The sequence below is a fragment of the Nuphar pumila genome, chromosome 2, assembly GCF_984573655.1.
Source record: "Nuphar pumila chromosome 2, dmNupPumi1.hap1.1, whole genome shotgun sequence".
NCBI lineage: Eukaryota > Viridiplantae > Streptophyta > Magnoliopsida > Nymphaeales > Nymphaeaceae > Nuphar > Nuphar pumila.
Genome location: NC_143250.1, coordinates 124692148 through 124717093, shown reverse-complemented (window position 1 = coordinate 124717093; position 24946 = coordinate 124692148). Strand labels below are relative to the sequence as shown.

General features: G+C 39.6%; 1 protein-coding gene across 5 annotated transcripts; it reads left to right on the top strand.

Annotated features, from left to right (window-relative positions):
• Window positions 1-5951: 5951 nt before the first annotated feature.
• Window positions 5952-12199, top strand: LOC149847008 (uncharacterized). Of its 5 annotated transcripts, none has more exons than XM_089996739.1 (9): window positions 5952-6297; window positions 6695-7200; window positions 7326-7398; window positions 10501-10581; window positions 10675-10738; window positions 10950-11037; window positions 11360-11444; window positions 11564-11759; window positions 11875-12199. In XM_089996739.1, the coding sequence occupies exons 1-8, from the start codon at window positions 6196-6198 to the stop codon at window positions 11648-11650; spliced, it is 1086 nt and encodes a 361-aa protein (XP_089852865.1). In that variant the 5' UTR covers window positions 5952-6195; the 3' UTR covers window positions 11651-11759; window positions 11875-12199. The 5 variants fall into 5 exon arrangements, with proteins under 5 accessions (XP_089852865.1, XP_089852863.1, XP_089852864.1 ...); XM_089996741.1 differs by having other exon boundaries at window positions 5995-6297; window positions 6695-6743; window positions 7128-7200; window positions 10501-10738; XM_089996737.1 differs by having other exon boundaries at window positions 10501-10738.
• The last annotated feature ends 12747 nt before the right edge of the window (window positions 12200-24946 follow it).

Here is a 24946-nt window from a genome sequence, read left to right as displayed (position 1 = left end):
TTTTCACCGTAGCTGCTACCCTTGACACACACGCCACTATTTATTGTTGATTTGTTTGTACCGTAATCTTTTGTATGGAATCGATAACCATTTATGATATACCCGTTGTAGCATTGCACAACTTTGGTCGGACCATTTTCTAAATCACATATTCCTTGATCTTTAACATCACCATGGTGAACCTACGCACATACATAAACAATTATTGTGATCACGATCAATTAAGTAACTTAGTGTTGTTTATAAGTACAAAATTTATGTTAGCTTATTTACCAACTGCTTCAACCACTTCACAAACTTAGTTTCACGTTCTTTTTGTACTTCTGCATCAATGAGATGTGAAACTTCGCTTTGCAACTCCAGATCAAATCGTCTGCAAACCACAAATACTTATATTACCGAGCCATGTATCCAAATATAGAACATAAAAGGATTTATAAATGAGTTGCATATACATATACTTACTCAATGTATGGGTCGATTGCTGAGCAATTAAAAAGAATATAGATGTGTGCTGCATCTTGCTCTCGATCTGTCAATAGCCTTGATCGGCAACTACCAAATGCATGCCCAAGTGGTTGAAATGTCGACAGTTTGTCAGCTACAGTTACTTGTTCTCCATCATCGTTACGGGGCGGGCATGTGTAACGTGTTGGAATATGAAATTCGAAGTACATAGATGAGAAATTTGAAATCTCTTCTAAAGTGTACACCTCACAAATAGAGCTTTCTACTCTTGCTTTATTACGAACCTTTTTTTTTAGGTCGAACATGCATCTGACAAGAATATACATTTCAAATTTTAAATATCTGTCATTAAAGAGATGTGCTATAAAAAAACATATACCTTTCAAATGGGTACATCCATCGATATTGCACAGGGCCACCAACCATTAGTTCATATGGCAGATGTATGATCAAATGTTCCATAACATCGAAAAATGCTGGCGGAAATATCTTTTCTAACAGACAAACAGTGGTGATGACAGAGTCCTCGAGATTCTTTACATCTGATACAACGACCTCCGATGCGCACAATGTTCTGAAAAATCCGCTCAACTCAGACAATACCCCCCATATAGGTTTGTCTAACATATCATGGAATGCTAGGGGTAGCAATCGTTGCATAAAGATATAACAATCATGGCTCTTCAACCCATATAACTGTCCATCGTCAATCTTCACAGCCCGAGCAATGTTAGAGACATATCCATCTGGAAATCTCAGTTGTCTCAACCATTGACATATATGTTTTATTTGATCAGGTCCGAGCACGTACTTCGCCTTTGGTTTCAATACTTTGCCATTATACTCTTTGAGTTCCAATTCTGGTCTTTTACATATTAATTTTAAATCCATACGGGCCTTCGGATTATCCTTCGTTTTTTCTTTAATATTTATTACTGTATTGAACACTTTATCAAACACATTTTTCTCTACATGCATCACATCCAAATTATGTTGTATCAATAGGGTCGGCCAATACGGTAGTTCCCAAAAAATAGATTTTTTCGTCCAATTGTGATCCTTCCCAAATCCACGGAAGGGTGTAGGACTGCGGGCATCTGTTAATACATCTGGAAAGTATCGCAATCTTCTTAGAATCTCTATGCCGGACAATCTTGAGGATGGACCTTCCGTTTCAATTGTGCCTGCTTTAAATGCATTCTTTTGACGTCGGAACGGATGATCGCGGGGTAGGAATCGACGATGGCACTCAAACCAGCAAGGCTTTCTTCCATGCCTCAATCTAAAAGCTTTGGAATCCTCCATGCAGTACGGACAAGCCAACCTCCCATGTGTGCTCCAACCAGATAACATACCATATGCAGGGAAGTCACTGATTGTCCATAGAACAACGGCCTTCATGTTGAAATTTTGTTTTTTGTGGGCATCATACGTGGTAACACCGTCATCCCATAGTACTTTTAATTCATCAATCAATGGCCTTAGATATACATCAAGATTTTGGCCAGGTGAGGTCGGACCAGGGATCAACAGAGACAAGAAAAGATTTGGACGTTTCATACACAAGCTTGGTGGAAGGTTGTATGGAGTAACAAATACTGGCCAGCATGAGTATGGAGTTTATCTACCCCCAAATGGATTAAATCCATCTGTACATAGACCGAGTCTAACATTTCGCACTTCCATTGCGAAGTTCTGATGAGTACGATCAAAGTGCTTCCAAGCTTCAACGTCAACAGGATGCGTGATCTTGTTTTCATCGTGTCGAACTTTATTTGCATGCCATCTCATGTGTTTAGCTGTCCTTGAAGACATATACAATTGCTGCAATCTAGGAGTGATAGGAAAGTAGCGGAGCGACTTGTATGAAACTTCCTTTGATCTTGTGCTACCATTGCCTCTTGTCTTTGGCTTGAACCGAGGATGCCCACATGACGGGCATGATATGTCGTTTTCCTGCTCCTTGAAATACAACATGCAGTGATTTGGACAAACATCAATCTTTTTGTAACCCATACCTAGAGCGTTGACCATAACTTTCGCACGATAGAAATTTTGTGGCAATTTCTCATCTTTAGGCAACATACTCTTCACAATCATGCACAAACGGTCAAAACATGATTGACTCAAATTATACTCGGACTTCAAATTCATTAGTTGAAGAACTGCAGACAAGATAGTGTGACTCTCACAACCGTTCCAAAGTGACTCATCAGCATCTCTAAGTAAATCATAAAATCTACTAGCTGCATCGTTTGGTGATTCTTCATCTATGGCAGTTCTTACATCACTAGAACTCATAGCAGAACCCAGTTCTGTTCCTGCGACATCAAATATCAAATTCGTATATGGATTATCGTGCACCACATTCACCCGTGCATCAAAATCGTTTCTAAATTCTTCTCCATGAAACGTCCAGTTCTGATAATTACTCACAAAACCCTTCCTGTATAGGTGATGTCTAACGCCATGAGGTTCTAAAAATCGATTATTCTTACAAATCTTGCAGGGACACCTAATCTGACCTGTGGGATCTACTGTACTGACACTTGCCGTTGCAAATTCAATAAAATTGTCAACACCATCCATATATTCATGCGATAACTCATTGTCCACTATCCTACGGTACATCCATTCACGGTTTGCAGTCATTTTGTCGTATGATGGTGCGAATAGTATCCTAACCAGTTAAAAGAGAACCATCAGAATGCTATGATGAAGAAAATATCAAATTTATCATGCAATATATGATGTCATACAATCACAAGAATTATGATACATGCATTGATAACTTAATATTTTCATGTGCAAACTATTCATGACACGATACATTCATTTGAAGCATGCTTTCAGTATACAATTTCACATAGTAGACATAATCAAATTGAAAGTAACTACATGTAAGCATGGATACAATCACATCAAACATTGCAATACATTAAAATAATTCATATCAAACAAATCTCAAACATGTACCTGCAACAAACACACTCCAATATCCCACTAACTACTACCATGCCTAGCATGGACTCCGTACTCCAAAAATAAGAACACTTCCATATATATACATTAAAATCATGCTCAGCATGATCTCCGAACTCCAACAAAGCAGTCCTAGATATCAACAACTAAGTGAGTGTGTGAACAATAAAGTGTTACATTCAATAAATTAAATAACATGTGATGCGCTTGCATCACTTACTCACCACGGGTATTTACCCGATTTGCATTGTTTTTGTCACTTACTTACCACGGGTGGCGGGGCACAAGCGAGTTCCGTTGAAAAATCTGCACAAAAAAACACTGTTTTAAAATGAAGTCACCACGGAAAAAAAACTGTTCTGGCAAGGGGTCGACTCTCCTGCTGTTCCGGCAGGGGGTCGACCCCCTTACGGAACGTAGGGAGTTAACTGACCCCCTGTTCGGGCAGCGGGTCGACCCCCAGCCTGTTATGGCAGGTGGTTAACCCCCTGCCCGGGTCGACCCCCTACCGGAAAGGCAGGGGGCAAGGGTCCCCTGCCGAAAAACGCAGGGGGTTAGCCCTCTGCAAGAAACGCAGGGGGTTAACCCCCTTCCGGAAAACGCGGGGGTTAACCCTCTGCCGAAAAACGCGGGGGTTAACCCCCTCCGTTTTCCGGAAGGGGGTTAACCCCCTACAGGAAACAGAAGGGGGTTAACCCCCTGCCGGAAACGGCAGGGGACGCAGGGTGTTAATCCCTTGCATTTTCCGGCAGGGGGTTAACCCCCTGCCGGAAACGACAGGGGGTTAACCCCCTGTGTGAACCGGGAGGGGGTTAACCCCCTGCCGGAAACGGCAGGGGGTTAACCCCCTGCGTGAAAACGGGGGTTAACCCCCTGCCGGAAACGGCAAGGGGTTAACCCCCTGCGTGAAAATAGGGGTTAACCCCCTGCCGGAAACGGGAGGGGGAGGGCGTTACCTTTCTCCGGGCGGCGAACGGTGGGACCGGCAGACGGTGGGACCGGCGAACAGCGGGAGCGGGACCGGCGAACGACGAACGGCGAGAGCGGCGAACGGCAGGAGCAGCGAAAGAAGAAAAGGAAAAGCTGCCTGGGATTAGGGTTATTCGAAAGTTAGCGACGGATTCATTCCGTCGCTAAGCCAACATAAAATCAAATTCGCGAAACTAGCGACGGATTATATTATGTCGCCACATCCGTCGCTATTTAGCGACGAACTAGGTTCCGTCGTTAACGTCGTCGGTAAATGGTGCGATCGTACCGACGAAACAGTCCGTCGCAACATCTGTCGCTAATTAGCGACGGACTAGGCGACGAACTATCTTCCGTCGCTACTTTCATAAGATTCAGTAATAATAGCGACGAATATTTGTCGCTCGCCAATCCGTCGCTAACTAGCGACGGAAAGATTCCGTCGCTAACAACGTATTTTCTTGTAGTGTATGGGGCCCACCTAAATATTTTTATGTGATATTTATGTGGGGCCTACAAGATATTTATGAGATATTTTTGTGAGATGTATGTGGGGCCTGCACATTTTTGGAGTTTCGCTGATATCTTTTAAAAAAAAGTGAGTGTGTCATTCTCTTCGTCTTGACGAGACGAAGCAGATTGTCTATGTGAAATTCTCTCATTTTGCCAAAAATGAGTGTGATAGAGCTCTCTAAATGTTTGAGTGTATATCCTTGAGGATATATGCATCCAAGCAAATTTTTTTTGTTTCTCATTTGAGGTTAATACAATGAAATTACATAAAAATATCTCTTATTTTTATTCAAAAGTTTACTAAAAAATTATGGATCTTACAAAAATCATATGGATTAATGGGTTTGAGTATGATCGGTTTGAGTTTTAACGGGTTCGGATATCAGCTCGAGTTTTGATGTGATTGGTAATCTATACCTAATTACTTGCCAATAAAAAAATAAAACCAACTATTCATTAAGTACCTAAGTTGACATAAAAAGACGTCAATGATATATCATATTCAAAATGTATCATAAGTTAGTGTTTAGTTTGGGTCGGTTCACATATAAAATGGGTTTGGATACATAATTAGTTCTGGTAAAAAGCAAGTGCGGGTCAGTTTAAGAAATAAACAAGTTCATATACATAATTGGATCAGGTTTAGGTCGGTTCCATTTTACAATATGGAGAACTATTTGGGTTGGGTATAAAAGGGGGTTGGATTCAAACGGGTTTGATTCTTCAATTGCAATACCCAAGACCCGACATGCTTTCATCATGGGTCTATATTTTGAACCCGACCTGAATCTATGAGTCCACTAAAATCAGGTCGGAAATAGTATAATTGGTTCGGAAACGTCAGTACCCCGACCAAGTTACAACCCTATAAGGTAGAGACAGATTTTGCAAATCGCCAATAAGTCGGGGACTATTTTGCAATAAATCTAAACATCAAACAATAAAAAAACGTTAGTGGTCTGCGGATACAAACCGACTGTAAGCAAATATCTCCAATCTGTCTCTTTGTGTCCAAATCCATGCCTCAGTCCATAGGTTCGTAGAGAGAATCGTTTCTGTAGGGCTCACCACGCAACCGCTGAGCCCGTCTTCTTCAATAATTGTTTAATAATCACTTTATTCCAATTCTACTTTCTGCTGAATCTTTTCTTGGCTTTTTGGAGGAGATAGAGGGGGCACCACAATGGAATTGGAAGCCATCCTACTTTTCACAAAACAAACCATATTTTTGTTGGTGGTTTGAGAGTTTGTCATGCTCTCAAGATGGGTTGCCAGGGATTCTTCGGTAGAAAAGCTGCTCGCTTCGTCTCCGACCTGACCACGGCCCTCCTGAACCCCATCTCGGATGAGCCATCGCGCCCTCGTGTAAGTTGGGCATCTCATGTTCTGTCGAAAGCATGTGCCTTTTTATTCGTTCCTATGATGGGGTCCTTGTTTCGAAGGGTTTTCATTGGTTTCTTGGATCACCCATTGATGGTTTTCCGTTCTTTGTTCTTAATTCGAAATAGGGATGCTCGGTTAGATTGTTCATGTTAGTTGTAGATGGTCTGCTAATTGAATTTCTTCGTACTAATTACTGAATTTCAATCGTTTTACTGCTTGGTTCTTTTAGGTTGAAACTGGGGACTCCAATTTGATCTTTTCAGTTTGCTGTTATGAATACTGTTTTATTTTCTAAGCATGCTACTAATACCTAAACAAAATTGGCGGATGCTTTAGATTTGGTCTTTACAAGTCAGTAATGCATCCTCTTTGTTTTCAGGACGAAGAAACGGAGATGAAAGCTGAAGAATACAAGATAGCTCCAGAAAGTGAGTCCATGATTCAGGCTGATGTCCCTGACACGTCTTCTTTTACTGCATTCCTCTATTCTCTATTTCTATCTTCAGATTCCCATGGTCATCATTCCAATGATGAAGAGGACAGTAATGACATTAATTCTGGAAGCAAAACAGGCAGTATTTGTCGGACATTTTTACCATTTAAAAGGGGGAAGAAATTAATTGGAAAAGCAGTGTGGCAAGGGGTGGAGGATAATCGTAGGGATCAAGTAAACTTAGATGGACATGCTAGAAATAGTGAGAGGAATAATCAGAACTTGGTTGGATGTGAAATGAAGGTGTTTCAAGTCTCAAAGGATGCTGTGTTAGATGTTACTCTACCTGATATTTCTGAGCCTTCATTACTTCTTTCAGAAACTACTCGTTACACTCTTTGTCTTTCACTACCTGCTTTGATCCGTGGAATGAAATGGGTGTTGCTTTATAGGTAAAACATGAATATAAGTTATTGTTTCTCCTTGCACTCACTATCTTTTGCCAAGTTCAAAGTTTGAGATTTATTTGTTCGTTTTCTTGCTGACTCTAGCATTTCTTTACTTGTTTATTATGAAGCACTTGGAGAGATGGAATCTCACTTTCTACTCTTTACCGGAGAAGCTTGCTCTGCCCTGGGTACTGTCTGCTGGTATTGTCTTTCTGTTCAGATTAGTACTTATGAATAAATGGTTACCTTTGTCTTTGCTATCCAATTCTTTGAACTTAATCCTTTTGGACAATAAATGTCCGTAATTGTTGCATGGTGCATGACCATAAGAAACAGTTAAGCCAGATTGCAAATGATATATCTGAGCCATAATTCTTAAATTTTGGCCTTTTGATATTTCATCTATAATTTCAATCACTTGATAAGTATTATTTAAATAATTTATATTTATTTTTATTGAACAGTATTGAGAATTGGACATTTCAAGATGTGGTCTAAATAGGTGCATGCAAATGGGAACATAAATGACATCTCCATTTTCCCTATAGCTAGTGCACTCTACATAGGTCTTCATATTTAGATGCTGCTTAATTGTTTGTGTTTCTTCCTAGCACTGTAATATTTTCTTTAAAGTTGTCTTTGTTTCTAGCTCCTTTGAAAAAGCTCCACTTTAAATAGACTTTTGAAAATAGAAAATGATCCTTGCTAGGAAATTGTCTTGTGACTGTAACTCTTACAGCCACGCTTCACTAATATAGTTTCTAGGAAAAATGGATGGTCAGCAGTTATAAAGGTTCCTACTTTCTATTTGGGTTATTATAGGAAATAGGGTTGTTAGATTTAAATAAATGTAGAAAAAAGAAAAACGATATCAATGTGAGAAATTTCAAGTAAACCACTGTCCTTACCTAGATTGTAATCAAACAAGATTGTTTCTATCTCTTCATTCAGCAAAAAAAAGGAAAAAAAATACTGATTCTGATTGGAGCAATAGCTCAATGCTTTGATATCATGTAGAAATCCACTGTCTGCATCACCTTCAAGAAGCCTTACCCTCATTACATGGAATCATCTTTATGAGTTCTTTTTCTCCATGATCCATGACCTCTGTTACCTTTCATATACCTTATTTATGGCCTTCCTCTAACTTGTTATTGTTCTTGTTTTTCCTGATTTGTTCTACTTGCATTGTGTTAACTGTCAACTTCTCTTACTGGTAGGGGGTGCACATGAACCGAGCTCGAGCCTCGCTCAGGCTCAAAAAGCTCGGCTCGAACTGAGCCAAGCTTGAAAGGTTGCGTACAAACTCGACTCAAGTTCAAGCTCGATCCTGGCTAGGCTCAGTTTGAGCGGCATTGACTTCATTAAAAAAAATGAAAGGTTAGGGTATAGAGGGCAGGATTTGAAACCGTGACCTCATACATAAATGACAAACAGCCTACCCACTTGGCTGAAACATTTTTCTGTGCTTGCTATTTAACAAAGTTCTACATATCCTAGTACTAGCCCTCATATGACTATTAACCGAGCTTAATCAAGCTCAGCTCGTTTACCTACTCGGATGAGTCCGAGCCGGGTTTAAACGAGTTGAGTCCGAGCTAGCTCCGCTCGTTGTGCAGCCCTACTTACTGGTGCTATGATAGGTTTCCTGTATAATATATTCAAACCATCTCAAACATCACTTTTTAAAATTTTAACTTAATTTTATTTATAATTAACATTATAAATGTGAATGTCTATATGGGTTTATCCAAGTTTGAAACATTTTTATGCACATTCTTATTGAAGAAAAGGTCCCAGAATTTATCACAGTCAACTGTAAACTTATAGCAAATTTTTTGAAAGACCTACTCATCTATCTCAATTCCATGAGCACCCACACATTACAGCAGTGTGTTGTTTGCTTGGTTTTTTGATATTTTCACAGCCACCATAATACTTCTTTAATGTTACATAGGTATGGGTGCTGGTGTATGATATGACCCTGCTATGGCTATACAACATGGTTGTTTTTCAAAAGAAGGGTGTAGTGTGGCTGAGTTGTGTATGTTGCATCCACAAACTCATAATATACGTATTATGCATAATAAGAATGGATATCTCCAATAATATCAAGAAAAAAATACAGAAGCTGGTGCATAAGTTCAGCTTCCTGTAGATTTGGACTTTGGATTCCCTAAAGCATCTGGAATCCTATATCTTCCTGTGAGCTGCTTTGATTCCCATCAAAATTTTCCCATGGATGTTGGAGGGATGACCCTAGTTGTCAGGGACGCTGGTTGCAGGTGACAAGCACCAAGGTCCAAAAATCCAAATTACACTAGGTCAGGATCATTTGAACTAAATCCAGTTGTGCTTGACAGGTTATGGTTTGTAGACCACTGCCCAAACCATAGAGCCCAATAACCATGAAGATGACTGCGGGAAGGATGGAGGAATGATGTTATGATTACCTGCCTGGTTGATGAGAGAGGAAAGAATGTGAAGGCTTGGAAATGCCTAGTGCGTATCTATCTTTGTCGTCTGCATTTTTTTAATCCAACAAGAAGATATTTTCTGATTTGCCTCAGTTAAGGGCTTGAAGCTTGGGCTTTCTTCTGATAAAATGCCTAGCGCAGATGTATTTTCTGTTGTTATCTTCTGCATTTATCTCATTCATGATTTTTATTTCTTTTCCTGTAATGCTTGGTTGACCATTATGCTATTCACTTATTCTACGTCATGGATGAAAATTATCTAATTTGTGTGCTTATTTATGAATTTTTTATTACTGACCTGATTCAAACAATTGGTTGCCTTTGTTTAATGATGCTATAAGAGTTGAAATGCATGTTTTCTGAAATCTTTTTTCAAGTGCAATTTTAATTGAACTCTGTGTCTATGTGTGGATGCATATGAGTGTGTGCATTCATGAGCATGTATTTATGTATGTTGGGCATTGGGTTCCCTAAATTTGATTGACAGCAAAAAAGAAGATGAAAGAAGTTCGCTCACCAAGAAGACCTAGAGATTTATGTTTCCTAAATTAATTAAGCCATGTATAATTTACTTCCAATTTGTTGGTGGTGGTACTTTAGTTTTATAGCTTTAATCACATCATGGTATTTTAGTTTTATAGCTTTAATCACATCATGATATATGTTTTCTCTTTCCATGTGTGGCAAAGAACTATCTTTTTTATGTATTCTACTGGTGATTGTACCTGCTGGTACTGGTACAAGCTTTTTGTTACCAAAATAATTGTCTGTGAACATAGTGATAGTGCATTCATAGCTCTACTCTTACAAGTTTGTGCCTTTCCAGGTTGTTGGTGATCGAAAAGGTGCGGTTTTTGGTGGATTGGTTGAGGCACCACTGAAACCCACAATTAAGAGAAAGTATCAGGTAACACATCTAACTTTGACACCCAGTTCTTGGTGTTTATTTTATCCATTCCTGTCATTCTTTGTGCCCCTTACTGCTCGGGATCTCAAGCAGGGAACAAGCAATTCCTTTGTGTTCACTGATATATCCAGGCATCCTGTTGTCTTTCGTCCAACAGGTATAATCCAGTTCATTCTTTCATATGGTGAAAAATAAGTTCTCAGAAAATATCTGTGATGATTATCTGTTTGCAAATGGAGATGAAATCATTGATTGCTTTTGATCCTTGATTCTCTGATTGGCCCTGTACTTTCTGACCAAGCTGGTTCACAGTTTCAGTTTCTTGGACGTAAGGTAATAGAGTTCAATTATGACCTATATACTTTTAGGTACAAATCGTTATTTCACACTTTGCTCGACTGAGTTCATAGCGTTGGGCGGTGGTGGCCATTTCGCACTTTATTTGGATGGAGACCTGTAAGATGTCTGCTCATCTTTATGCATGATTTCTTATAGATGGAGTCATTGCGTGTGCAAGATGCTCATATCTTAGTGATGCCATCAGCCTTGAGAACCATATGACATTAAAATTATGCAAAGCTGGTCCTATAAAGAAGTGATTAATCAAGACAGTTGAATTTTTCAAATGGCTGGTTAAAATCATCGCTTCATCTAAGGTCTATGAGCACTGCACATGCTATCATATTTATTTCTTGAGCGGTCTTTTTATTCCTCTAGGTAAGATATCCTAATTTTTAAACAGCTAATGAATCCTTCCTTCAAAAAACTGCATTTGTAGATTAAGTGGGTCAAGTTCTGCATCAGAGACGTTTGGCAACTCGTGTCTAGCACACACACCTGACTTCGAAGTCAAGGAGGTCGAGGTATCACAACCGTTTTTGGAACTTCCTTATCCAGTGCTTTGATTATTGTAACACCTATTTTCCTGCTTAATCTTGAAATATGTATCTGATACTGGAAGCTAATCGGATGTGTTACGTAGCTTTGGGGTTTTGCGTATGCTTCAAAATATGGTGAAACAGAAGCTCCATTTCACCCTGTGGAAGCAGCTGGCATGTGGAGGTGGTAGATGCAAGAGGCCCACGACCTTTCAGGCTTTGTCAAAACAAAAATCTTTGTCATGATGTACAGAATTAATTGACCGAACTGGTGTTCACAACTTCAGATGGAGCAGACAGGTGACTTTCATGATACTGTTGGTTAACTGGTTGTAAACATTAGTCCGTATATAGAAGCGGTCTTTTCAAGTAATTCTCTCCCTAAAAGGTTCTGCTTTGTGATGTATACTATCAGACTATTGCAACTACGATCGGAGCTTTTACAATGAATATGAACCAACCAGCCGGCATAGCACAAGTTGGTCGTGAGTAGTTGCGGGCGAGTATGTGATCATATTCACACTGCAAGGTCATTAATAGTGAAGATGATTAAGTGAAGGGAAACATGCTTCAAAGAGATTGTCTCAAAAAGATGATAGAATGATGGCTAGACAAGGATCCTTAATGGTTTATAAAGATTGTCTTAGAAGCTACACCAAGACAGGTAGCTGATTGTCTAGTGAAAAATGAAAGCACTCACACATGCCGATCATTTCTGGTCAGGATGAAATATTGCAAAATTTTGGTCAGGGGTCACATGCTGAGCTCCATTGACCATCCAAACATCATTTTGCTATCACTGCACCTTTATCATGGCCTCTTTATTGGATGGATTCTCAAGACTCGCAGAGAACCGAGTGATAGAGATGGGTTCAGAAAACACGTTAGTTACCATTAGTATAGCTCATTCCCTGTCCATTACATTGAATTCTCCTTTCAACAGTGCACGAGTATAATTTCAGCAATTCCCTGGTACGCTGATGGGTCTACTTCCAATATACTAATCCTTAACAGCATCCATTTTGGAGACGATTTCCTGGCAATAGCTTGATCAAATAGACCAATAATGAAAAATTACAAAACAATGTATGCATTGATACATGGCTTAGCCAACTTTTCTTTAGAAGGGATGAAATCCGTTCACAGATTAGTACTATGCCTTATGACAAAGACCAATGAATCTAATAACCAGAATAAGGTTTTAGTCATACAGTTGTTTTTATTACGCCTTGCAGTTTCGGTGCTAAATCAAGCCTTCCATTGTCTAAAGAGATGGTAGCTGCATCATCTGTATGATCATATGCAGCAGCATGGACACTGAGAGCAGCCCGCCCCGAAGGATCTTGGTTTTCTTCCCATGCGGCATCCCACTCTACCGCTTTTGCAGTACTGCAAGCTACGCTTGGCCCTCCTGGCACAGTCATCCTTGCTGCATTCTGTTTTAAGAAAATAGCTCATAAAGTTAGATGCAAGTTTTCATGGAAAAACCACAAGGCGTTCTAAGAAATGCATTCTGCTTCCGCAACAGTCATTCTTAATGGATTGAGGGTCACAAAATGCAATAGACTATAAAACTTACAAATCAAAAGGAAAAGTAAAAAGAAACTAATAGCCTTAATTTCTTACTATAACAGCAAATGCAAGAGCTCTTTTGGATAGGCATGATAAAGGACTTGTTGATATATTCACAACACAATGTACTTTAACTTCCATATACACCAAACTCAAAAACAAAAGAAGACAATGCACATCAATGATGCTAAATGAGAAAAGAAACATCAGCTAAGGTGATAAAAAAATCAGAAAATTGCAAAGTGCCCCAAAATAACCAATACTTAAAGTTCTGATTTCTCGGTATGACCTTCAATAGAAAACACTAAAGTACCTTAGCCTTCTCAAATATTGAACATATTATCTTATAAAGTGTTAGAAGCCTACCCCTTTCCCGTAACATGGATGATAATCAAGACCCTCAGAAAAGATATTAGCCCTCTCACGCCTTTGGGTCCAACCAGATATGCCAGGAACATGCTATTGTGCATCCCAGAATGGATGGATTGTATATTTGCCATTCAGTATTAGCAAATATATAAATCCTCCCAATTCCATACTTCATAGTAGATTGAAACCATAGTCACAGATATAGGCGATATGTTGAAAATATAGTCGTAAATTCATAAAATGATACTAAAGGCAAATGATCACGCCATTTTGAAAAAATCATAAATTTATATATGCCACGATATACCTTTTACCTTTTTATTTCTTTTCTATATCTTAAATTCTATATTTTTCTTTTATATTTTATATTTTTTACTTGTTTCTTTTATTATATGTGCATTTTATTATCTAAACATGTCATTTTTCTTATTTATTTCTACTATTTTTATATTTTTTAAATTTAAGCACTAGTTTTCCTGAGATTTATCAACTAAACCGGTATTATCGCAAGAAACTGCCTTGCCAAGATATAGCTGAGACTGATATTTGTGACTATGAAACCCACCATATCTTAACACAGTAATGATCAAATGCAACTCTGGAAAGTGATTATCTAATTTACTCGCTTTAGTTCCGGTTAGGCAAGGCATTGGAAGAGAGCCTGATCAAGCTAAGATGGGGATCTTATGATTTCTATTGACTGATCAAACTCCATCATGAATGCTGATTACCTTTGGAAAGAACTTTATCTATTGTCATGCAAACAAAACAATTGAACATAACATGAAATGAGTCTCAAAGATTGCCCTGTAATAATGTGCTTCCTTTGTTGTAGGAGTGTTGTCAGGAAAGACATAACTTGCATTTATCAACATTGAATCAGAGACCTAAGAAATTAAACAGAAAGGATCCGACTTTAAAACTGAATCAACAAACATATCAAAAATCAAAATTGAAGATTCTATGCAACTAAGAATTACATGTGCATTGGCATGATCATTCAAGCCATCAATCCAGCTGTAACCAACTCCATCACTGAATTGTTCTTTCTGTCTGTATAGTATGTGCTGAACAAGAACAAAAAGAAAATTGTAATTTGTTAGGCCAACAAGTGTTTGATCTACTGATAATCTTCTGCTAAGGGCAGACTGCAATCATACAAACGTAGAAACTACACACCTTGGCAAGGTAAGGGTTCTCTTCATCATCAAATGCATTTCGAAGGATCCATTTCTCAATACGACCAAGGTCAGGCTACAACATAACATGAAATGAGTTTCATATAGGATGTGAAAAGATGAAAGTTCAGGAATAATATCAATATGTTGAAACTAGTAGATAAAGAACATATGACATCTTGGCTACAACAAGCTTGTACCTTTCAATTTAATTGGTATTGTTTCCTTAAAAAGGAAAAAGTAGGAACATGATTTCACGAGCTGTTGATTGTGAAAACCAAAAAGCCTCAACATTTTTCGGCTGCCTAGCGTGAGGGTGAGGCAACTTTTCCCAAAATCCCCGCTAACTTTTGTTAGTTATTGGCCCATAGGTTCTACACTGGTCACTGCAACCAGTAAATGCTATAAAATTTCATAATATTTAAGGGAAATGGCATGTTACAGCATGACATAAATGGGTGGATAAAAGGAAAAAATACTGCTTCATGACAACAAAAAGAAAAATATAAAATTATTATATAAAGATCATTATGAACAAATACAAATGCATGAGAGAGTTTTCCTAAAGGCTACTGACAGCAATCTTTAGGTTATTCCTTGGGTAATCAAAATCTAGCCAGAAAGGACTAATCCTATCCATACCAGGTATGCTCCTAAAAAGGTGGGGAATTTCACATGTTAGAAACTATAGGGCTGATGCAGTTCTTCATTCCCACCCAGTCATATTATGATACATAACGTCTAGCAATTTTCTGATAAGATAAAGATAGCATCTTAGAATAAAACTGAACATGCACCAAAATTGATATTGAAATGAACAGAAGAGCAAAAAGATAATTTCATGGCAGTAACATTGTTAACGAAGCATTATCATTTTGGCTGTCATTCAATTTGGCAATCCTACTACACAGCTAGATTGATAATTGGCAATTTGGCTGTCATTAAAAGATGAAAACATGAATTTGGTCTCTCATTTTAAAAAAGGCACATAATCACAAGATGTATGTGCATTCTTCCATCTTATTCTACATCATTCACAAAATGTTGAATTCAAGCTTGTCAAGATTATTAAAGCAAACTCACCATCTTCCATTCTGGATATATGCCCATTGCAACATCAATGAAATGTTTATCCAGAAAAGGAACAGGAGCCTCTAAGCCCCATGCTGAAGTAGATTTGTTAGCCCTTAGGCAGTCATAGAGATGAAGAGCCTTAATCTGGAAAATAAAAAAAAAGCAGTGGCATCATAACCAAATGAGAAGATATCGACAAACAAAAACAAGAAATACTGAGTGTGCGTCTGTATTAAATATTGCAGATATTTTCAACAGGAAAATGAGTTCCTAGGATTGCTAAATGAGGTTCTACAATCTTCCATGCATAAAGTTGCGTCAAATTTTGCCATAGATCATCTTCATCTTTTCTTTTTAAATTCCACAAGTACCTTATCACATAGAAGCACCACCTTGTGCAGTTGCCATGTCGCTAATCTCCTATCACTTGGACTGTAAAACCCGGTTAAAAAAAAAGATTGGACCCGGGTTGGATCCGGATCCAGACCTGAGTTCCCCATTCAAGGGGTTTTCCTCTTACGCAAAAGAGAACACCCCCACCCCCCGCTGTTTCTCTCTCCCTCCCTGAGTTCTCACTCTCTTCCCTCTCACTCGTTCCCCCTCCTCATCCGAGGATCTTGCCGCCGGAGCCCGTCTTCGTCAGTGACCTCCAGCCGACCCTCCCCCTCAGGTGAGCTCTCGCTCTCTTCTCTTCTCTCCTGCTCCCCCCCCCCTTGTCTCTCCTTTTTTTAGGTCGACGGACCAATGGTGGCTCTGGGTTTGCCAGGAGGGAGGTGCCGAGCACCCCCCCTCCTCGCTGCCTCCCCCTCTCCCTCTTTTGTCCGAGTGACGCCGACCCTCCTGCCTTTTTTCCTTTATCAACAGGCGCAGGAGGCCTCTCCCTCTTCTTTCGGCAGTAGCGGCATTACCTTGATGCCGCCACTCTGCCTGAGTGGCGGTACCACTCGGGTGCCGCCCTCCCTCCTTTTTGCCCCCTGTTTTTGTTTAGCAGGGGAGGGGCACCGCCCCTCCCCGCTCTCTCTCTCCTTGTCTTTTTAGCAGGGGAGGGGCATCGCCCCTCCCTACTCACTCTCTTTCCTCTCTTATTGGCGTCGGCAGGAGGGCGTTCGTCCTCCTGCCGCCCTCACTCTCTCGCTCTTTCTCTCAGGTCAGCCGGCAGGAGGGCATGCCATCCTGCCGTCACCTGGGTCTTCCGACCGGCAGGCAAGGGCGACGCCCCTGCCGCCTCCTCTTTCCAGCCGGCGGGCAGGGGCTGCGCACTACTTACGTACTTATTTGTTTTATACTTTGTCGTCGCGTTACAATGTGCACAGGTCTGCATTATGTAGTATATGTATAATTCTTACATAAATGCATCCTTGTAGGACACAGAAGCGCCTGTTTTATTTTATCAATTTTTACGCTTGCTATTTTTTGAAAGACAGGTTTGCGCATGAGCTAGAGTTTTTAAGAAAAGAGGATTTCTTGCGGGAATATAGCTTTCCAAATGCATAGTTTTGCAAAGCAAAGTCTGCCGGCTTATAGGTTGCGAAATTGCAACTAAGCTTTCTCAAGCCGGCACATTTGAGAGAAATGTTTTACAATTTCTGTTTGAGATTTTGATATAACTTGAATAACCCCAGGTGGGGGCATGAGCATGTGATTGGGCAGGGTTTCGCTGAGAAACCTATACTCTGTTTATCGCAAGCAGTATCGCAAGACATGCACATCATGCTGATACTGTGATAATTGGATGAGAGATCCATGATGATCTCATATCGTGCAAATTGCACAAGAATGCACAAGTGTTTTAAAAGGATTAGATCATGTTAAAATAAATATTTGTTGCATCGTTTCTTTTACGAAACAATGAAGTTGGGAGTTTTTTGAGAAACCAATACCCCTCTCATCATAGACATAGTTTTAGACAAGCACGACATGTTAGTACTATGATGATTGGATGAGAGGTTTGTGGTAACCTCGAAGCATGCAAATGACACATTGTTGAAATCAAATCATGATGATGATTGACTTCACAGGCAAGATGCTCGATCTGGTTTGAAAAACCACATTATATAGAATGGGTCGTCAGTTAAATAAAACCTAACACCTCAATTCACCTCTTGTTTCCATCAAGAAAGCAAATGAATCAATACAAAAACTTCGATGGACATGTTGTTAACAATCACCCCTCGGGCAAATGACTCGGTGTTCTCAGTCATCAAAGTTAGGGGATGAGACTACTAGAGATTATCGTAGGTGGTAGATTACATGGACTTTTGCAGAAATTGGATGCATCTATTGCCATATACGCGTTTAAAAAATTCTCTATCGATCACCGACCGTCTCTTTAGGAGTGAACTCAGCTAGCTACTCAGGGTATCGAAAATACATGGCATAATAAACCTTCAGATTAGTCTCAGTTGTTTCTACGTTTCGCGTTTGTGCGTATCCGCAGGCCAACTAATATCGAAACAAAGTTAGCTTGCTCACATCACTTGTTAAATTGCGTATCATGTATGAATTTGATGCATGTGTTGGATTTGTTCACATTACTTGTTGAATTACCTATCATGTATTAATTAATTGTTTATGTTATATTTAACGTATTACTTGTTGAATTGTGTATCATGTATGGATTAAATGCATATCCTAGAACTGTTATATATTTTCTTACTTGTGCACCTATTAGTTTTTCCTGAAACTGACCCATTTTATGGGTACAAGAGATGATTAGGTTTACGAGACGGATGATGATACGATTGCAAGATGGCTTCAAGATCTCATTGTTTTTATTGGCTTTTCGCGTCTTAGATGTATTTTAAGTTTTGTATTTTGTATAAGGGTTTTCTCAGGAAATCCCATTTTGTATAAACTTGATATTTTCTTCTAATACAGGGGGTTTCTAAATGATTTGTGAAGATACAATCTATTGTGAAATGGAGGTTTTACGCTAATGTGCCCAAGGTTATTGACTTGTCTTTTATTTTTAAAAAATTGTTTCTGCTAATTCACTAAAACAAAATCTTAAAAAAAAAGATTTTTTAGTCTCTTTCAATTATTTTAAAAGGTTTACAAGTTCAAAATTTTGGGGCATTACAACTTGGTATCAAAGCTTTGAGAAACAATGATTCTTGACTATCGAGCATCCACATCGCGCTGTAAGTAATAGTCTACTTATAATTGAATTGAGTAGACTTCGATTAAATGAAAATTCTTGTTCTTTGTTTTTTAAGTTCTGCTTAAAGTTATGAATCCTTCTTCTGATGTCGGAAATGGCTAGAGCAGTGGCACACGTAGGACGTGTGGCCGCTCAGTAAGGGATAGGGGTCATGTACTAGAAAGAGGCGGACAACAGTCAGCTTGGTCAGACTATTGAGCTAGCAAGCCATCCCCACCCACGTTCACTGATGCTTGGGGTTTTGCACTCTCTGTTGCTTACCAGGCGCCGTTGGTTGTGATATGGTCAACAATACTCTTTCAGGTGGATGGTTGTGTTTCGTCACATGTACGGGTCAACCATAACATCACATATGGTGCATCGGAGGTAGAAGGCCCACTGAATGCACAAGAGGAGTACATTTTTTGTGGAGAAGCAGGGCACACAATGGATGCTTGTTACCTCAAAGAAGGTTACGACAGAAGAGTATCGACAACACAGGGACATGAGGACATGACTTCCTTAGTCCAGGGTTCTTTGGGAATACCTGAGTCTAGTGGGTTGCTACCACACCCAACAAGCACTCAAGACAATGCCTCACCTATCCACACGCTCTCATCTGATTTTCTGGTCTACACCCCGGCTTCACCATTGTATTCATCGGACTCACCACAACACCCCTCCACGTGCAGGGAGTCTCGAACGAGGATTTGCACCCATTTTCTCCGTGCAAGTTTGGGCGCACTGGCAACAGGAGAGAGTACCTTAGACAATTTACTAGTTGTCCCCGAGGGACGTTAGTGTTTGTGGTTTTGGTTTAGGAGTCGGTGAACTCCTTTGCTTTTGCAGATAGTTTTCTCTTTCTGCATATCTACTAGCATTGCTAGGATTTTGTAAGCTACTTATGCAAATATCTGTAAAACCCCTGAACAATATTCTAGACGTATATAACCTGATTGGGAAGAACATAGTTTATGCTAACTACATTCCAGATTTGGATGTAGTCTTGGCAGCCCGGCATTTGCCTGCCTGTGCTACCCTACTTGATACGACGAAATTTAACGTTATACTCGGTATGGATTGGTTACACAAGTATCACGCCAAAGTCTTTTGCCGTGATGAAAAAGCTGTGTTGTTTCCACCAAGTTTCCTAGGGTGGAATTCAAGCTTTTGAAGCTTGTCCTTATAGGCCAAATGATTTCATTGATGAAAGCGCAAAACTATTTATGGAAGGGATGTATTGCCTTCTTGGTCAGTGTCGTCCGGTCTGAACCGATGGTTGTTCCTATCAGATATTTGGATGTGGTTCAGGAATTCCAGATGTATTCCCAAAGAAGTTGTGGGAACTTCCTCTGCAACATGAGGTGTGATTCAATATTGAATTGCTATCGGGCACTGCATCAACCTCTAAGGCACCATACCGGATGGCGTCAGCCGAGCTCGAGGAGCTCAAGAAGTAGTTGCAGGAATTGATGGATCGGAGATTCATTTGTCCTAGTGTTTCACCCTGGAGAGCGCCAATATTGTTCATAAAGAAGAAGGATGGATCGTTGCGGTTGTATATAGACTACCGAATGCTCAACCAGGCCATAGTAAAGAATAAGTACTCGTTACCTCGCATCGAAGTTCTATTTGATCATCTGTAAAAAGTTAAAATCTTTTCAAAGATCGATCTTAGATTTGGGTATTATCAACTTAGAATTAAGGAAGATGATATCTCAAAGATGACCTTTCAGATCAGATATGGGCATTACGAGTTTACCGTCATGCCCTTCGGACTCACCAACGCACCTGTACTCTTCATGAACCTTATGAATCGGATGTTTAAGCTTTTTTTGTATATTTAAGTGATCGTGTTCATTGACGACATCCTGTTGTATTCAGAAAGCCAAAAATAATATCGCGAGCACCTGAGCATCATTTTGGAAACTTTGTAAAAACAACATTTGTTCGCTAAGTTTTTCAAATGTGAGTTTTAGCTCTAGGAAGTTATGTTTTTTGGGCACGTTATTTTCAAAGAAGGAGTGTTCGTTGATCCTGTTAAGGTGGACGTCGTGCTGAATTGAAAACAATCGGTAAATGTACATGATATTAAGAATTTTATTGGATTAGCTGGATATTATCGAAGGTTTATCCAAGATCACTCTACCGATGACTAAGGTGATGAAGGAGGCTAAGTTTGAATGTGATGATAAGTGCAAGAGTAGTTTTCAGATGATGAAGGAGCGACTTATCATTGCTCTTATTTTGGCCTCACCTTCAGGTCAAGGCGATTTTGTTATCTACACTGATGCCTCTAGGTTAGGCTTAGGTTGTGTTTTGATGCAGAATGAAAACGTAATCGCTTATGCCTCGTGCCAACTTAAGATTCATGAGAAGAATTATCCGACTCATGATTTGGAGTTAGCCACGATAGTTTTTGCTTTGACAATTTAGCAATACTACTTGTATGAAGAACATTTTGAGGCCTTTATAGATCACAAGAGCCTCAAGTACCTATTTTCTCAGAAGAAGTTGAATATGAGTCAACACCACTGGTTGGAATTCCTTAAAGATTATGACTTCACCCTCTCCTATCATTCAGGAAAGGTGAATGTAGTGGTTGACGTCCTCAACCGAAAGACTTTCGGAGTTTTGGTCAACCTTTTGTACGTAGGATGAAAGTTGATAGAAGATCTGGTTTCTTGGGAACGTTTGCAATCACGCAAGGTTCGATCTGTTTGTCAAACCTGGTAGCTCAACCTGAGCTACTAGTTAGAATCATTGTCGGGTAGAAATTTGATGCGTGTTACGAAAAGCTGAAAGCTCAGGCACAGTAGGGTGATACCTCCTTCCATCTTAAGGAGGAAGAAAGCGTATGGCTGAAGGATCGCCTCTGGGTCCCTGATGACCTTGTCTTGAGAAATGAAATTCTTGTTGAGCCTCATAAATTAAGATACACTATTCACTCGGGAGGCACGAAGATGTTAAAGGATCTTCAAGGAAGATATTGCTGGAATAGGATGAAGCGAGATGTGTCCTTGTACGTCTCAAAATGTTTGACCTGCCAGCAAATCAAAATCGAGCACCAAAGACTCGACGAAGTAATGCAGCAGATGAAAATCCCACAATGAAAGTGGAAGAATATCACTATAGACTTTATCGTAGGTCTGTCGACGACATAGAGGAAACATGATGCGATTTGGGTGATCGTTGATAGACTCACCAAGTCAGTTCATTTCCTGCCTATTCGCTTCAACCGGTCTCTGGATAGTTTGGCGGACCAATATGTTTGTTCGAGAAATCATAAGGTTATACAAAGTTTTAAACTTGAATATTTTTTATCATGATCCGAAGTTCACTTCGAGGTTTTGGGGACAACTTCAGTTAACAATGGGTACAAAATTAAAATTCAGTATTGCCTTCCATCCCCAAACTGTTGGACAGTCTGAACACATAATTCAGACTCTAGAAGATATGCTCTGGGCATGCATGATGGATTGGAAGGGAGAATTGGATTCTCATACCAGCCTTGTTGAATTTGTATATAATAACAACTACCATACTAGCATTTGGATGACCCTTTACGAGGCTTTGTATGAAAGACCTTGTCAATCATCTGTCTATTGGGACGAAGTTGACAAGCGAAAGTTGGACTCACTAATAGTGCTACAACACTATACTCAGCAAGTATAGTTAATACAAAAATGACTTCGAATTGCTTAGAGTTGGCAAAAGAGTTATGTCGATTAACGTCGTTGAGAACACACTTTCTCGACTAGGGATAGGGTTTTTGTCAAGGTATCTTCGACGAAGAGTATTTTTCGATTCGAGAAAAAAGGAAAGTGGAGTCTCAGATATGTCGGACCATTGGAAACCTAAGACTGATGTTAGGAAAAAATACCCTGACTTGTACTTTTAAGCGTTAAATTCTATAAAATTTCATGAATGAAATTATTTTAAGGAGCGTAGGATGTAAAACCCAGTTAAAAAAAAAAAAGATCAGACCTAGGTTGGATCCGGATCCAGAACCGAGTCCCCCCCCCGTGCTTATAAATAAGCACATAGTGGGGGAGTTCCTCTTACGCAAAAGAAACCCCCCTGCTGTTTCTCTCTCTCTGATACCTTCTCTCTCCCTCCCTGAGTTCTCACCCTCTCCCCTCTCACTTGTTCCCCCTCCTCATTCGAGGATCTTGCCGTCGATGCTGGAGCTCGTCTTCCCCGGCAACCTCTAGCCAATCCTCCCCCTCAGGTGAGCTCTCACTCTCTTCTCTCTTGCTTTCCCCCCTTCGTCTCTCATTTTTTTTTGGTCAGCGGACCAGAGCCACCATTGTTGGTGGCTTTGGGTCTGCCATGAGGGAGGTGCTGAGCACCCCCCCTCCTCGCTGCCTCCCCCTCTCCCTCTTTTCTCTGAGTGACGCCGACAGGAGGGCACCAACCCTCCTACCCTTTTTCCTTTATCGACAAGCGTAGGAGGGTCAAGCCCTTCTGCCCTCTCCCTCTTCTTTCGACAGTAGCAATATCACCTTGATGCCGCTACTCTGCCTGAGTGGCGGCACCACTCGAGTGCCACCCTCCCTCCTTTTTGTCCCCTATTTTTATTTAACAGGAGAGGGGCACCGCCCCTCCCTGATCTCTCTCGCCTTGTCTTTTTAGCACAAACTTGAACCAAAGAATCACAAGACACAAAAGTGGCAAAATGACAAGAAAAAAATTCTTGGCTCTGATACCATGTAATGAAATAACAAAAAATAAAAAAACAATGCCACTAAGAGCTTTACAAGATCACGATCACAAAAGTGCATAAGCACAAATCAATGTCACTAAGGACTTACAAGATCACAAGCATAAGTTTACTATAGGACAAAACAATAGCCAACAAGGAGCAACAACACAAGCATTAAGTGCATATAAAACATTAAGGAACTAAATAGAAAAACACAAAATATAAAAAAATATTCATATTTATGTAGCATAAATGCTTAAGAGCAACATTGGTTACAAGAGAGGGTTCACTTCAGTGTTCCCTAGGCTCTATGGTGGAGAATAGATCTCTTTGACCCAATTAACAAGAATTTTTTTCATGAGGTTGGTATGCAGTTGATCACATCTAACAAGCTAGCTCAAGCCATAAGAAAACTAAGGGAGCACATGTCACTCTTAGTGATAACATATATTGCACCTTGGTTTTAATTAAGTTCTTATGCATTATACAACTTCACAATATATTTTCTTGATATCCAGTATCAACTCAGACAAGCTAGCTCAAGCCATAAGAAAATCTGGTGAGCACATGTCAATCTTAATAAAAGCATATTCTTTTAACATGATACCATCCTAGAATTCCAAAAGTACTGAAACATACCATTTTCTTCAAATCAGTATTACCATCATTATAATACTCATAACTGGAAATAATAGAATCTTACATCCCAATGCAATATATAACATTCAATATGCATCAATACATAAAATGGGTTCCTCCTGGACCACCCAAACTCACATTTATACCTTATTGTACAAAGATTACTCAAAAAACAATTAAATACAATTATTGCAATCCATACATAACAAATTTCAGACTAATTAATCCAACCCCAGGTCTAATAGTCCTTAACCGAAGTCAATGTGCTAAGAAAATTACATTTGGGACTTGAGTCGACTCTCTTGAAGCCTTAGGTTGACTCATCAGAGGAACAATTAGTGCACATCACCTTGTGTTAAGACGCTGCAAGTTCGAATCCCATTGATATAGTTATATAACTGGTGGGGGTTTGCCTAACCTTAATGTCTATAAAAAAAAAGATAGGGTCCCTAACAAATAAGTCATGCTGAAGACATCTATAAAGTCAGATTGGGTTGATACAACTAAATGACCATACCGTACAACTAATTTCACCCAATTTCCTAATAACCTTATAATTTTCAATATTCTTTTGATGTTCAAAATCGCAAATATCCATCATCGTTATGACTCTTCTACCCTTTGCAACTGTGAATTTAGGCTTTTTGCGATAAAATTATACCGACCATTAGCTATGTCCAACACCTACTTAAATCTAAAATCACAGGTTTTTTTATGTGAATTTAGACTTCATGGACCATAGTCTATTCAAGTTCTTAGACAAGTTGTGTTCTAGAAATTTTTAAGTTTCAAAGACAATTTTCGTGATTTC